At 37.8% G+C, this 16,071-nt stretch overlaps 2 protein-coding genes across 2 annotated transcripts; one reads left to right on the forward strand and one right to left on the reverse strand.

Moving 5' to 3' along the window:
* Positions 1 to 5,660: 5,660 nt before the first annotated feature.
* On the forward strand, positions 5,661 to 7,502 carry LOC128856295 (uncharacterized). The gene is made up of 4 exons (XM_054091592.1): positions 5,661 to 5,868; positions 6,023 to 6,231; positions 6,309 to 6,504; positions 6,579 to 7,502. Exons 1-4 carry the CDS (start codon positions 5,790 to 5,792, stop codon positions 6,863 to 6,865), a joined length of 771 nt encoding a protein of 256 aa, XP_053947567.1. The 5' UTR covers positions 5,661 to 5,789; the 3' UTR covers positions 6,866 to 7,502.
* A 904-nt stretch (positions 7,503 to 8,406) lies between these two features.
* LOC128857091 (uncharacterized) lies at positions 8,407 to 10,310 on the reverse strand. The gene is made up of 3 exons (XM_054092665.1): positions 10,193 to 10,310; positions 8,661 to 9,954; positions 8,407 to 8,583 (listed from the first exon to the last, which is right to left on the reverse strand). Exons 2-3 carry the CDS (start codon positions 9,277 to 9,279, stop codon positions 8,483 to 8,485), a joined length of 720 nt encoding a protein of 239 aa, XP_053948640.1. The 5' UTR covers positions 9,280 to 9,954; positions 10,193 to 10,310; the 3' UTR covers positions 8,407 to 8,482.
* Between the last annotated feature and the right edge of the window lie 5,761 nt (positions 10,311 to 16,071).

Here is a 16,071-nt window from a genome sequence, read left to right on the forward strand (position 1 = left end):
GATGCTGGCCAACAGGAACAACGCCCGAAAATTCTACCAGAAAGTTCGGCGGCTTACAGAAGGTTTTAAGACCGGGGCGTTTTCCTGTAAGAACAAAGACGGCGAACTGGTGACCGACGTACAGAGCAATCTTAACTTATGGAGGGAACACTTCTCGAACCTATTAAACGGTGACAGCTGCGCATGTCACCGAGAAAGTGAAGATCCCGATACCCCAATCGTTGACGACGGAATTGTCGTTCCGCTACCCGATCATGACGAGGTGAGAATAGCGATAACGCGGCTAAAGAACAACAAAGCCGCGGGCGCCGACGGACTGCCGGCTGAGCTATTCAAACATGGCGGCGAGGAGCTGGTAAGGTGCATGCATCAGCTCCTATGCAAAATATGGTCGGATGAAAGCATGCCTGCCGATTGGAATTTAAGTGTGCTCTGCCCAATCCATAAGAAGGGCGATCCTGCAATTTGTGCCAATTACCGCGGGATTAGTATTCTAAATATCGCCTATAAGGTTCTAGCGAGCGTATTGTGTGAAAGGCTGAAGCCCACCGTCAACCAACTGATTGGACCTTATCAGTGTGGCTTCAGACCTGGAAAGTCTACCATCGACCAAATATTCTCAATACGCCAAATCTTGGAAAAGACCCATGAAAGGAGAATCGACACACACCATCTTTTCGTCGACTTCAAAGCTGCATTCGACAGTACGGAAAGAAGTTACCTGTATGCCGCGATGTCTGAATTTGGTATCCCCGCAAAACTAATACGGCTATGTAAGATGACGTTGCTCAACACCAACAGCGCCGTCAGAATTGGAAAGGACCTCTCCGAGCCGTTTGATACCAAACGAGGTTTCAGACAGGGTGACTCCCTGTCGTGTGACTTCTTTAACCTGATGTTGGAGAGCATCGTGCGAGCCGCAGAACTTAATCGCTCAGGCACAATTTTTTATAAGAGCGTACAATTGCTGGCGTATGCCGATGATATTGACATCATCGGCCTTAACAACCGCGCTGTTAGTTCTGCCTTCTCCAAACTGGATAAAGAGGCAAAGCGAATGGGTCTGGTGGTGAACGAGGACAAAACGAAGTACCTCCTGTCTTCAAACAAACAGTCGGCGCACTCGCGTATCGGCACCCACGTCACTGTTGACAGTTATAACTTTGAGGTTGTAAAAGACTTCGTCTATTTAGGAACCAGCATTAACACCGATAACAATGTCAGCCTTGAAATCCAACGTAGAATCTCTCTTGCCAACAAGTGCTACTTTGGACTAAGTAGGCAATTGAGTAGTAAAGTCCTCTCTCGACGAACAAAACTAACACTCTACAAGACTCTCATCATGCCCGTCCTAACGTATGGCGCAGAAGCTTGGACGATGACAACATCCGATGAAGCGACGCTTGGAGTGTTCGAGAGAAAGATTCTGCGTAAGATTTTTGGACCTTTGCACGTTGGCAACAGCGAATATCGCAGACGATGGAACGATGAGCTGTATGAGCTTTACGACGACATAGAGATAGCGCAGCGAATAAAGATCCAGCGGCTACGTTGGCTGGGTCATGTCGTCCGAATGGATACAAACGCTCCGGCTTTGAAAGTATTCGATGCGGTACCAGCTGGTGGTAGCAGAGGAAGAGGGCGGCCTCCTCTGCGTTGGAAAGATCAGGTGGAGAAGGACTTGGCTTCACTTGGTGTGTCCAACTGGCGCCGGTTAGCATGAGAAAGAAACGACTGGCGCGCTTTGTTAAACTCGGCCAAAATCGCGTAAGCGGTTATAGCGCCAATTAAGAAGAAGAAGACTCCCATTGTTAACACCATGTAACTTATGCTGAAAACAGTGACCGACTTACGTAGGCCCCCACCGCAGCCCCTAACGAGCACAAAACTGAGCAAAACTCATCCCGTAGAGAACAACTGCGTTCTTTTAGTTGCATATTTACACAATACATCGGTTGGTGTGTGTTTGTGATTGGTTGTATCTACACAATGTTGTTATTGATATTTTTGCTTACACACTTTTACACACATCCGCGTCATCAGTTACAATTTTTCATTGTTTCATAAACCAAAGCCAAAAACCAACAAATGCAAATAGTTCATTTATCTATAATTAACATTATTCAACAGTATTTTTAAGCTATTTTAACAAAAATTATCATTTTTTTAAGCTTATTTTGTAAATGATTTCGAAATGTACTGCTTGGCAACACTGTGTGGTGAGAGAGCAATTAGCTGAGTCGGTATTACAGGATTTTTTTAACAATCGTGAAATAAAATCTACGGTACTACGATACGGAAGGAAGGAACTTTTCATTTACATGGGTTTCTCATTAGTTTGATCGAAACAACTGAGTCGGGATTGCGTTTACGGTGTTCACTGTTTTCAGCATTAGTCGTACGGTTGTCAGGTCATATTATTTCTGTCTGTTTCTCGCTGCCACGGCGATTGTTTTGAGACTTGTCCACTCTTTGATGTGGTCTAGCCACGTCATTTTCTTCCTACTAATTCCTCTTTGTCCTTCAATTTTTCCTTGTGTGTATCAGCAGTTTTAAAATATCATATTTATCACCTATTGTTATGTGCCCGAACTAAGCGGCTTTTCTTCTTTTTATGTTCGTTAGCATGTTCCTAGAGGCTTGCATTCTATTTAGCACTACGTCATTTGATATTTTGTCATTCCAGCTTATTCTCAACATTTTTCTATAGCACCACATTTCGACAGATTCTAGTCGGTGTACATATGCTTATCAACCTCCAGGACTCGCATCCATATAAGAGTGTTGACCATACATAATACTTTAAAAATCTTGTCTTTAACCGGATTGGTATGTCCCGATGTGTCAGTATTTTTTTAATCTTCATGAAGGCCGCTCTAGCCATTTCTATTCTGCCTCTTATCTCATGATCATGGTCCCATTGGTCATTCAGCCATACTCCCAGACACCTGAAACGTTTTACTCTCTCTATTGGTTAATACAGTAATACATTTTTTTTTAATCAATATTTATGTTTAGCCCGTGTCTTTACTGTGTTTTTCCACTTGGCTTACAATTGTTTGGGGATCCTGGAAATTGTTTCTTACTAACGTTGTATCGTCTGCGTAGCGAGTGTTATTTATATACATATATCTCATTAACTTTAATACGTATTTCTGCGTCATTTATTGCTTCTTCAAATATTTTTTCTGCGTATACGTTAAATAATAGTGGCGATAGTATGAAACTTTGTCTCACTCCTCTGTAGATTTTTGTCTCTCTTGTGGTGCTATCTCCCAATCTAATTTCTGTAGTCTGATTCCAATATGAGTTTTGTATACATTTGACGTCATATTTGTTTATGTCCAAATCTTTCATTATTTTAAGGGGTTACATGGGTTTCGTCGGGTAAAAAAAGGCCTATTTTCAATATTTTTTTTTCTATGTAAAAAATTATTTATTTAATTCAAACTTTTTTCTGTCTTATAGATACATATTTAAAGAATAATTTCTGAAATTTTCAAAATAAAAAAAATTAGAACTCCTCCATTGTGACATCATTTCCGGTGACCGCTCGAAAAAAAGGTGCGTCCGCGTTGTCAGCATAACTCCTGACAGGATCATCATAAATGAAAAAAAAAATAAGTGTTTTAGTTAAGACCATAAACTCGTGCTTGAACGAAGGAAAGAAAAAACAAGTAAAAATTGGAATTTTGGCAGACATTTTTCCAAAAAAATTAAAATTTCGGTCAAATTTGCTTGACATTTTTTTTTTTTAAAGGGTAATTGAAAAAAAAACAAAATCCTTCGTTCAAGCACGAGTAAATTGTATCTCGAACACCTGTGTAAAATTTCATCAAGATCGGTTGAGTAGTTTTCGAGAACATTTGACAACCGACTTTGAAAACACGGTTCCGAGATAAACGCGTTTAAAGTTTTGAGTAACAATAAAAGTGGCTTGGAGCGCACACCTTCCAAAGGCTGTATCTCCGAAACTATTATTCGGATCGACTTGAAAATTTAGGAAATTAATAAGCCAAAAAAATCGATTTTTTGAACCCACGAAACCCATGTAACCCCTTAAATAGCTTGTTATGTTGTATTTTGTCAAAGGCTTTCTCGTAGTCTATGAAACACATGCAGATATCTTGATTTGCATCCTATGGTTTTTGTGTTAGCATTTGAAGGCTAAATATTGCTTCTCTGGTCCCAAACCCTTTCTTAAATCCATGTTGTTCCCATATCGGCCTCTCATTTCTGATGAATTCTGTTATGAATGATTTTTAGAAAAATTTTTAGCGTATGGCTCATTAGACTTATTAGCCAATAATCCTTGCATTGTTTTACATTGGTCTTTTTTGGTATCACAATAAACGTGAATTTTAACCATGAACTTGGATATTTAGCAGTTTCATATACGTATGTAGGTATGTGGTTAAACATTTTCATTAGGGTTGGCATTTCACTGTCATCTATAAGTTCGAGAATATCAGCTGAGATTTCGTCACAGATTTCGTTGCTTTTTTTGGTATTGATAATTTTATCGCATATTTTATTTCAGACATAATTATTTTAAGTAGTGGATCATCTGTTGAGTCGTTTATACTAATATTTACATCTCTTGAATCGGCTTTGAATAATCCATGGACATATTGTACCCAAATATTGTGTTTTTCTTTTTCGTCTGTTATAACTTTGTCGTTTGTCTCGTATAATGTATTAATTGCATTGTATCTTCTCAGGTTACATACATATTTCCTTTAGTTTTCTATGTAAGTTCAAACTGTCGTCTAACTTTTCCAATCGCTCTATATCCGTACATTGTCTTCCCATCCATTGGTTTCTTGCGTCTCTTATTTTATCTCTAATCTCCTTGTTTCTTCGTTTATATTCGTCAACGTTTATGTTCCGGTATTTCCTTCTCTATTCGTCAAATTCAAAATTTCATCATTCATCCATTTTTCTTTGCCTATATAAATTTTTGTTGCTAGTTTATTAGTTGTCAATATTCTTATTTTGTCAGCAGTATTTTCCAGCATTCAATCGGATTTTCACCAGTATTGCAACTTGTCAATAATTCATTTCGTTTGTTTTGGAAGTCATTTCTAATATCGTCGTTTTTCAATATTTGTATATCGATATGTGATATTTCTTAGTAATTATAAGCTAAAATTTTTGAAGAAATATATAGTTGCAAACATTTATAAGCACTTTTCAAGCGCATATATCTTCTGCCTCCAAACTATAGACCGCCTGCCATTCGATATCTGCAAATTTTATTGCTTAGAAAAATTTTATTTTTTTGGTAATAGTTTTGTTATCATTGCTCTCAAATTTAAATTTACTATAAGTAAATATTTTTACTCTTAAATTTAGCTACAATAATTGAATAAATTTTCAATTAACTTTCCATTAACATCTTTTTTCCGAAGGCCGGTGCTTTAGCTCTTAAATAAATATTCCATTTTTTAATTAACAGCCTAATCCCGAAGGCCACTACATCCAGTGCATTAGCTCTTAAATACAATAATTAGCGTATAATTATTTTCTTTCTATCTAAATAAAAATTTTATCAACCTCTACATTCAAATATTTGCGCAACAGTTTGCTTTCGCTACAGTGTTCGCCAAACTGTTTGCTTCTTATTGGCATTACCAACTGACAGCTACAACTGTCATTGTGTCCACACCTTTATTAGGGAGGTGTTCGTTTGTTTGTGTTGACAATAGTTGTAGTCAAGTTTATATTTCCATTACTGCATTTAATTTGAGTATTTTTTTTATATAAAAAGCAAATAAATTGCGAAAGAAATGCGCAACTTCTCGAAGCAACAGTCGCAAGACACTGCCGACACGAGCATCGAAAAAGGCGACTACCCACGCGCTTCAAGTGAGTGGCGACGATGATGATCTACATCAAGAGGCAGCCGCCGTCGCAGCCCTAAACACTGATTCACCATATTGTTATTAAACAATTGTGGCCCATTATTTAATTCATATTTCAGTCAGCGCATGCATATAATTGAATATTTCACTTCATTTAGATGGCGTGGTAATCGGCGGTGTGGTCACTTTTGTGGCCTACTTTTTCCTCATGATGGCATTCTGCTCGCCCTACTGGATTGAGTCGTATGCAGAGACACATAGCAGCTTCAAAAATATGGGCTTGTGGGAATATTGTTTTAAGAATTTCGTATATCCGTATTATCAATTTCCGCGTCAATTCAATGGTTGCCACAATATTTTCAGCCACGTAAGTGGGAATGCCACAAATGCGATTTATGTGTACTAGTATTGCTATATTTAATTAAAAATTCGTTTTTTTCGCAGGAATATTATGTTATAAGAGAATACTTGTTGCCGGGTTGGCTGATGGCTGTACAGGCATTCGTAACTTTGGCTTTCCTCTTGACATTCACCGCTTTGGTACTTCTAGCGCTGGTTGTTATACGCCTACCATTGAAGGGTGTGCTACAGTATGAGTGGCTATTGATACGTATATCATATTTGTGTACTGCAAGCTCTTGTAAGTGAACCAAAAAAAAAAAAAAAACTATGAATTATCTGGGAATAACTATTTTTAATATTATTGCTTTGCAGCAATATTCCTGTTTCTCGCAGTATGCATTTTCGGTGGCTGTGCCTACCGTCGCGATTGGCTCATGTATCCCAAATTCAATGTACTCGGCTGGTCATATGCTGTAGCTGTTGTCTCTTTTATCACGCTTGGCGTCGGTTCTTTGATTTTACATCGCGAAGCACGGCATGCGTATGATTTGCGAGGCGAACAGAAAAATTTGGTTATGCAAATGGAAATGCAAGAGCCTGGCTATCAACCACCTAGGCATCATCACAGCACATCGCGCAGTCTACACGGGTACATATAAGAAGAAGCGAAACGCAACATTTCCATTCAATATTTTGTCTTTTGCGAAACATTTTTTAATTATGTGGAACAAAAGTATTCCGCCGCATATTGTCGAATTTTTCGAATGTTGCAATTTTCCATTTAACAGTTTTTGTTTAGTTTTAAGCGTGTGTGTTCACAAATTGTAAATCTTAATTTCTTGCGTTTTTTCTAACGATTTATGTAGAATCTCTTATAAGTGCACTGCGCAAACCGCCGTCCGGTAGCAACTGTGTTACTTAAATTTCGAATCGGTAAATTTTCTATCAACTGCATTACCGACATTTTAAGCAAAGAAGTGCCTTAGATTCATAGTTGAATTCATCCACATTTAGCTAATTACTTGAAAACAACCATTATACATACACATAAATATGTATAATATATTTTATCTTCGTACCTTGAATATTTACAAAGACATCAATATAATGACAAACCGTCCAAAATTTTATATAAAGTACATACATACATCCATATGAAACACACTTTATACAATAAAATATAAATTTATTTTAGTATGTAGTTCAATGTTCAATGCACCAATGATGCAACACTCTTGTATGCTCGAATATAACGTTTTTTTATAATAAAGTCACATTTTAACAAAAAAATTTGTGGTTGGACATCTGTGGAGTTTACGCACTATCGATATTAAGCGATTTCATCTTTTTTTTCGTATGCCTTTATAATAGAGTGAGAGCCCGCGACGCCCAGACCTTCGTTAAATTATAAAAGTTGGAAATTTTTCTATATACGTCTCCTATACTGGTATAAGCAAACCCAGATTATTAAACCTGGGTCGCGGTGGCTTTGGCAGGTAACAGGTAGTAAAGGTGAGTAAAATTGAGTCTCAAATTTGTAATAGTATAAAGCTTAGTTTTTATACATTTCAACTTACAATCATATCAGAAACTGCCTCGTCCATTGGCGGACACTTAGGGCGGTAACAACCCCTCCCCAGACACCCTAACATTCTAATTATTTATAAATCTACTTTCGTCATAGTATAAAATCTAATTTTTATATATGTTATTCAGAGATCTATAAAAATAATGTTTTCACAATCCCCAGACAGTTTCGATGGTTCCCCTATCTTCCCAGACATAATGAAGTCCACTCCAGGCGTGAGCGCGATGAATATATATGTACGTTGGCGCGAGTGAAATAGTGCGATCTGTTCTCTAAATTTATCAAGAAAATTCATTATATACATTTATAACAGATAAAAAAAGTAAATTTTTAAAGGAGAACGCAGAAAAATTTTCATATTAACAAATTATTAAATCAACAATACAATAATGCGATTTTTATTGAGTCAAGTGGAGATCTACGAAAGTTGTAAATATCAATCGAAAATTTTTTCTAGTATTGTGCAGAAAAAAATACGAAAAATCGACAGCTGATGGTAAAATTCTAGAAGTTTAAAGTTAAGAAGATAAATTTGTATGCATGTTAGTTTTACTGTAAGGAGAGAGAATAATTTAGATCGTAATTGAACCAATCGAAAAAGATTTCAATTATATTTATAATTATAACCATTACAATACAAAGTAAAAATATAATGTGTCAAACATTATTATTAAATCAAAAAAAATATTTAATCAACTTCATCGTCCTCGTCGGTATCTCGATTATCTTCATCACCGCTACTCCATTCTGCGGATTTGTCCTCATGAATGTCATCGTCTTCATCAGCTTCTGTAATAATTAAAGCAAGTTAGAATAATTATGAATGGTTGATAATTTCTTCATAAACAGTGAACATTATAACATACCTGACAAAGTTTGTACAGAATCACTGACATAAGTAGGTAGCTGATCTCCTTCAAACCATTTAAAATGGTATTGATCATTTTCCAGTACCCAGCCATTATTTCCAGGTTTATGTGAAGTAGGTTTTCTTAAGTGAGCATTGTTCCAAATCGTACAAATATAATTAGCTCGTAAAAAATGCTGTAGTAGCTCATTTTCACAAGGTGGTAAACTGCTAGCATCAAAGTTTCTCAATTTTTTTCGATTGAAAGCCTCATTAATGTCGGAAACTTTGTATGAGTCTATAAACATCTGAACTCGAGCAGAATCGACATCAATTGCATTCCGAACATTATATACACTGAAAATATATTTCTGAATACTATTGAAAATGTTCTTCTGTTCACTGCTGTCCTCTATTAACTTATTTTCGCCGAACTTTATAAAAGCTTTTTGGAATTCATCGTTTTTTTTTAATAGTTTGTAAGGTCTTAGTTTTCCCTTTCTAAATAATGCCGGATTGTAATCGCACCCTGTTATTGCGTGGAAACCAGGCAAGCTTCGGCAAATGGATTCTCCTAACTGGGCGTGTATCTTTGTTAGATTCACGTACCTCACATTGTTTCCAGTACCCGTCAGCATCCAAATGGTCGAATCATCACTGGAGCTTTATCAATTCAGAATATAAATTTTGTTCTGATGATGTTGGAGATTTTGTTGCGAGTTCGGTAGTGAACTCAGGTACTATCGGTGTATCTGGAGATAAATTGTCTACACTAATCGACTCTTTGTTTACTCTTTTTTTCTTTTTTAAATCTGCAGGCTCCGAATTGTAGTACTGTTTATTAACACCTGTGAATGTTTTATGGCATTCCCGGTGATAACCTCCATCTGTATATTCATCAGGCAAAATAACATTCGCATATTTAAGGTTGTGTTTTTTTCTGACTTTCAAAACAGTTCGGCACTTCTTTAATGTCTCTTCAGAAAGCAATATTAATTTCCCCTCACTTTTCTTACAAATAAAACAACTTAATTTGTTTTTTCCGGTTCCTCCGTTTCCATGACAACACTTTATCACAACTAGACCACTTATTTTATAATAAATTTTGCAAATAAATTATTAAACGCTTGCTGTACGTATAACAGTTCACACTACAATAATATACAGAGTATAAGACAGCTGATGCGCAGAAAAAGATCGCCGTAGACCAATCGCGCTATTTCACTCGCACCAACGTACATATATATTCATCGCGCTCACGCCTGGAGTGGACTTCATTATGTCTGGGAAGATAGGGGAACCATCGAAACTGTCTGGGGATTGTGAAAACATTATTTTTATAGATCTCTGAATAACATATATAAAAATTAGATTTTATACTATGACGAAAGTAGATTTATAAATAATTAGAATGTTAGGGTGTCTGGGGAGGGGTTGTTACCGCCCTAAGTGTCCGCCAATGGACGAGGCAGTTTCTGATATGATTGTAAGTTGAAATGTATAAAAACTAAGCTTTATACTATTACAAATTTGAGACTCAATTTTACTCACCTTTACTACCTGTTACCTGCCAAAGCCACCGCGACCCAGGTTTAATAATCTGGGTTTGCTTATACCAGTATAGGAGACGTATATAGAAAAATTTCCAACTTTTATAATTTAACGAAGGTCTGGGCGTCGCGGGCTCTTAGTCTATAAGGTTTTAATGAGCATACCTCAGCGGAAGTAAAATATGTTAGGAACGAACTAAAAAATCTTGTTATTAGTACTGCAAAAAACACAATCGGAGAAAGGAGATCGGAAACAAATGGACGATGAAGATTGCCGCAAAGCAAATAATATAACGCAGCAAGCGAGAAAAGCATGCGTCGAAAGATGTTCGAGAGCGAACTTTCTTGAATACCAAAACAAAGAAAAGAAGCAAAAAAGTTAATAAGGACAGAAAAAATATAAATGAAACAACAGATTGAACAAATTGAAAGAGACTTCGCCGACAAAAATGTCAGATCCATGTACCAAAACATAAAAAGACACACCAAAAACTTTCCAACCAAGAAACAACGTTTGTAAGGACCGGAATGGAAATATTATTAGTGATAAGCAACAAGTGATAGAAAGATGGAAATAAAATTTCACCGAGCAGAGATGTTAAATAATGATTAGATAATGCTAATGATTGCTAATTAACCTTCTTTTGTGAAATTCTCTAATTCATTAAACAATTAGAATTAGTTCAACTAATTCCCATTAGATAATTGAAATTTTTATTCCAATGGTAAAACTAATTGCAATTAGTTGCCATTAGCAAATAAAAATTGTTTTACCTTTACAATTAGAAATCTGATTGACTTCTGCTAATGCAATTAGATATTCAATTAGCTCGAATTAGAATCAATTATTTTGATATTTTGAAAAACAAAAAAAAACTGAAGTATTTATAATATGAATTACACACATATATATGTATATTACTTATGAACATAATATGTACTACGTATATTACATACATGAACATCTATTTAACGTATGTACTAACTGTTTATTAACTAGAATGACCGGGTATATTCGCTTTCAGCAATACGAGCTTTTCAAAAGAAAAGTCAGTCAAGCGACTCCGCCTTGGACTATTAATAATGCCCGCAAAGGAAAATAGTCGCTCCACAGGGCCTGAAGAAGTAAGCGGCGTGTTGCAAAACAGTGCTACACCCTATGAAGTTTTATCATCATCATTTAAATATTGATACATCATATTCGAAATAAAATGCATGCTTTCACTCTCCTCTGTCGATTTTGACAATGAAGCAGTACTTCCTTCTGCAAAAATGTTATCAGATTTACTAAAAATACCATATATGTATATGTGTTACTTATGCAGAACTTACCACCATCACTGAAATCATAAAAGGTCGATTCAGTATACGAACCCTCACATTTGTGATTTTCGTTTGTTGTAGGAAGGTTCAGCTTGATTGCATAATCAGTGATGGATACGAATAACCCTTTCCGTTATTCGCGTATATGTAAATTGCGGTGATTTTTTTTGTAAGATTTTCAGCCAGCTCAACTTTACTTTTGGAATCAGTGCAGCTGCAGCTAGCGCCAAATCTGCCTCCTCATTTAATTCAAAGAAAGCTCGGAATCGTTTTCTTAATTGCTTTTCCAGCTCTAATGCAATTGTAGAGAATGGATGCTCGCTTTTCTGGTGGATTTTTATCAATTTATTGCTCAGACTGATAATTGTAGGCAAGAGGCAACCATATCCAACACTCTGTTCGCCTTGCATAAAGTCCAGACTCTGACGCCACAATCAGCTTGTATGTATCCAAATATGATAGTTCACAGGATGTATAACGCGGTAGGCTCAATTCATCGCACAACTCATCCAGTTTTTGCTTGTACTGGAGAAGTCGAACTACGGCGTCGTATAGCGAGTTCCACCTCGTCACAACCAGCACAACGAGGCATCCACCTAAAGTTTCCGGTATCACTTCCGAACTTTTTGGCCATTTACATTTTTTGCACACCTAAATAAATTATATTCTACAATAGTATAAAATATATTAACTAAAATATTTCTTACCATATTGTTCCGCTGGAATAGGGATTCATCGGCTTTCAAAATTTTTATTAAATCAGACGTAGCCAGAAGACTTAATGTGTGGCTAGAGCACCTGTGGTGTTTAGGGAGGCAAATCTTGTTTTGGAATTCTGATGAATGAATTCTCACATGATGAAAGTTACATCATTATTCGTTCACTTTAATAATTCTTTGCAAAAAATTTATTTTTATCAAAATAATTCTAATTCGAGCTAATTGAATATCTAATTGCATTAGCAGAAGTCAATTAGATTTCTAATTGTAAAGGTAAAACAATTTTTTTTGCTAATGGCAACTAATTGCAATTAGTTTTACCATTGGAATAAATATTTCAATTACCTAATGGGAATTAGTTGAACTCATTCTAATTGTTTGATGAATTAGAGAATATAAACCAATTGCATCAATTGCTAATTTTAATTGCTATTTAACATGTTTGTCACCGAGCTCCTCAACGAAAGTTTCCACGACAGTTGGTTCTACGTTACCGAAACGACCCGGATTTATATCCGGCCAAGGACTGCCACTCCAGCAGCATTCCTCGTAAGTAAGTATGGGGAAAGTTTATGCTGCTACGAGTACAACAACAACATCGAAAGTCATAGTGATGATAATGATAATAACAATGAAAGAGTATAGAGTCCCTCAATATGCAACGGGCAGTTTATCTATGGATAAAGCACCTACTAGCAAGCAGGAAGAGGATAAGAGCGTAGTGGAACGATACCAGCGTTACCAAATATGCATGCAGAGGTATTCCGCAAGGTGGGGTACTATTGCCGCTATTATGATTACTTGTAGCAAATGAAATGCTCAAGAAGAGGAGATCCATACAGCTGAAATACTGATTGAAAGATCTAACATAATTGAAGTAATCGCAGCATTAAATAAACAATAAAACCGGTGGAGAAGACGGAATCCCGGCAGGGCTCATAAAATATGGAGCGCAAGCTTTGCACAAGCAAATACACTATCTTGTAAAAACCATTTGGGAAAAGAATAAAATAGCAAATGAATGGCTTACAAGTGTAATAGTGCCAATACATAAGAAGGGCATATAAGACTGAATGTCGAAATTATGGAGGAATATCGCTCGATGTTGCAGCAAGCCCTGTCATTGTAGTGTATATCACCGGTCGTCTTCGTCTAGCTCATCTAAAGGTAGGCCCAGGAAACATGCTGTTTCGACAGCGGTGTTAGGTGGGTGGGTTTTAAGTGGCATGTGAAAAGGTGGTTAGTGTCGTGCGGGGTGCCTTCACATGCAGGACATATGTTTGGTATGTCGGGGTCAATTCTGGATAAGTAGGAGTTTAACCTGCTATAATATCCAGAACGTAATTGTGCCAGTGTTACACGGGTGTCACGGGGAAGCTGGAGCTCTTCATCTGCTGTAGGTGGTGGTTGAACTCGGATTACGGCATTCGGTGGTCGGGAGCTTAAGAAGGTGATGATGGGTCACGATGAATGTCGTTTATTGTCAGTCTAAACACGGTCTGGTCCGGTAAATGTTTGTTAGTTTTGTCCTGGATCCCGTCTGCGTAATTTAGGAGGTGTCTCCCGACGTGCTTAGGAGGCGGCTCGGGCTCAAGCAGGTGTCTGCAAGGGTGAAACCTGCGGTAGCACCCTAACAGGAACTGCTTGGTGAGTAGTTTATTGTACTCCATTACAGGGAGCATCTGTGCCTCATTGTGAAGGTGTTTAAGAGGGGACATCGGGGGGTAATCCGTCGCTGTCCGAATGGCAGTGTTTTGGCAAGTCTGGAGCTTTATCCACTGCGTGTCACTAGTTCCAGGCAACCAGACAGGCGCAGCATAGTTTAGAACCGCCGCTCAAATTGCCTTAAATGTCGATAGCAACAATTCTTTGTCTTTGCCCCAAGTGCTGTCGGCAAGCGATTTGAGGACCTTGTTCTGATTTTGGACTTTAGTGGCAATTGCGGTTGTGTGCGCAGAGGAGGGGAGCAAACTGTCAAAGGTTACACCCAACATTTTGGTATTGTTAACAGCCCGAATTGGTGTGTCATCCACTTTTACCTTGAGTTTCAGTTTGACCTCCTTTGTCCACGTGGTAAAGAGGGTCGCCGTGGACTTTGTGGGGGAAAGTTTAAGATTTCTCACAGTCAAAAAGCGAGAAAGGTCGATGAAGTCGTTCACTTTGGCGCACAGGCCATCAATGTCATTGCCCACGCCATTTTCGTGCAGTCGTCAGCGTATGACCCCAAGGAGACTCCCTCTGGTGGTTAGGGGATCTTCGATAGATAGAAATTGTTGAACAGCAAGGGTGAAAGGACATCACCCTGCGGAACACCTTGCTTGATCTTCCTCTGTTTGGATATTTGGTCTTGAAAAATCACTTTCTAGTGACGACCGCTCAGATAGTTGGCGGACCATCTCTTCAGTCCTGGCGGGAATGTCGGCTAAAAATATATCATCTAGTAGCGTGGAATGGCTGACAGTATCGAAAGCCTTCTTCAAGCCTGTGGCTGACTCTTGCCTTCTTCGTAGAACGAAAAATCGACCGTTTAGATTGGCCAGCACGTAGCCGGGATTTAATCTCCATTGAGAAATTTTGGGGACTACTATCTAGTAATGTTTAGCAAAACGATCCTTTGCTTCCTTTTTAATGTAAATTAGAATTAAAAAAAAAAAAAAAATAAGTACATACGACGGAGACATAAGTTTTTAATTTTTTTTCAACACAATCCCCTTATAGAAAAATACGCTTCTCCCAACGCTCCGGTCATCTTTTTAACTACTCCAAAAAATAGAATTTTTGGTATCTCTAAAACACGCCTCTGTTTCGGCGATGACTTCCTCGTTTGAATTAATTTTTTTTTCCGAGCGAGTCATTTCTTTATGTTAGGGAATAAGAAAAAATTGCAGGGAGCTAGATTGGGTGAATACGAGGGGTGCGGCAGCAATTCATGCAGTTTGGCGGCGACAACTCCGGACGAATGTACTGATGCGTTATCGTGGTGAAACAGCACCTACTTTTTCGCCAAATTCGGCCGGGTCTCCTTCAATTTTTTGTGAAAGCGGTCCAATAAGTCAGTAAGTTGTTCTTCCTTTTTCTAAAAAATCTATAAGGATGACGCCGTTGGAATGTCAAAAAATCATCGTCATAACCTTTCCGGTCGATGGAAGCATATTCACCGGGAGAAATCCATTGTTTTGATTGTTGCTTAGTTTCTGGTGTGTAATGATGAATCCAAATTTCATCAACGGTGACAACTCGAAGCAAAAATTCCTTCGAATCTCGATTAAATTGCTCCAAACAATGCCCTGAAGTTAACAGCCACATCCGCTTGTTGTCCTCCGTGAGTAATCGCGGCACCCATCGGGCTGACAATTTTTTCATCGCCAACTTATCATGTAAAATATATCATTGCGGTCGACACACCTATGACCTCTGTTGCTTCGCGTACTTTCGTTCTTTGATCAGCGAGAAACATGAAGGATTTTGAATGATTTCCTCCGACCACATCTGCCGGTCGTCCTGGTTGCTTCTCATCAAGAACGGTTGTTCACCCACTTTTAAATTCGTTGAACTGATACCTAACTGTGGTCATGGATGGCGAAGAGTCCCCATATACAGCATCCAACGTTGTCTTTATCTCCTCGCATTTTTTCTCACCCAAAAACAAAAAGCGAATTACCGATGCTGCACTTTTTCCGCCTTAGCGAAAATCACGAAACACGTCTTACTCGAATAGCTGCCAAATCCAAATTAAAATATCAATCAGTCTGAAATTGGTTTTGCCGTCTTTTGATAGGAGACAGCACCCGATGCTAACACCAACTTCCCTCAGGAACGCCCTCTGTCATCAAACACG

This window comes from Anastrepha ludens, chromosome 3, assembly GCF_028408465.1.
Source record: "Anastrepha ludens isolate Willacy chromosome 3, idAnaLude1.1, whole genome shotgun sequence".
Lineage (NCBI taxonomy): Eukaryota > Metazoa > Arthropoda > Insecta > Diptera > Tephritidae > Anastrepha > Anastrepha ludens.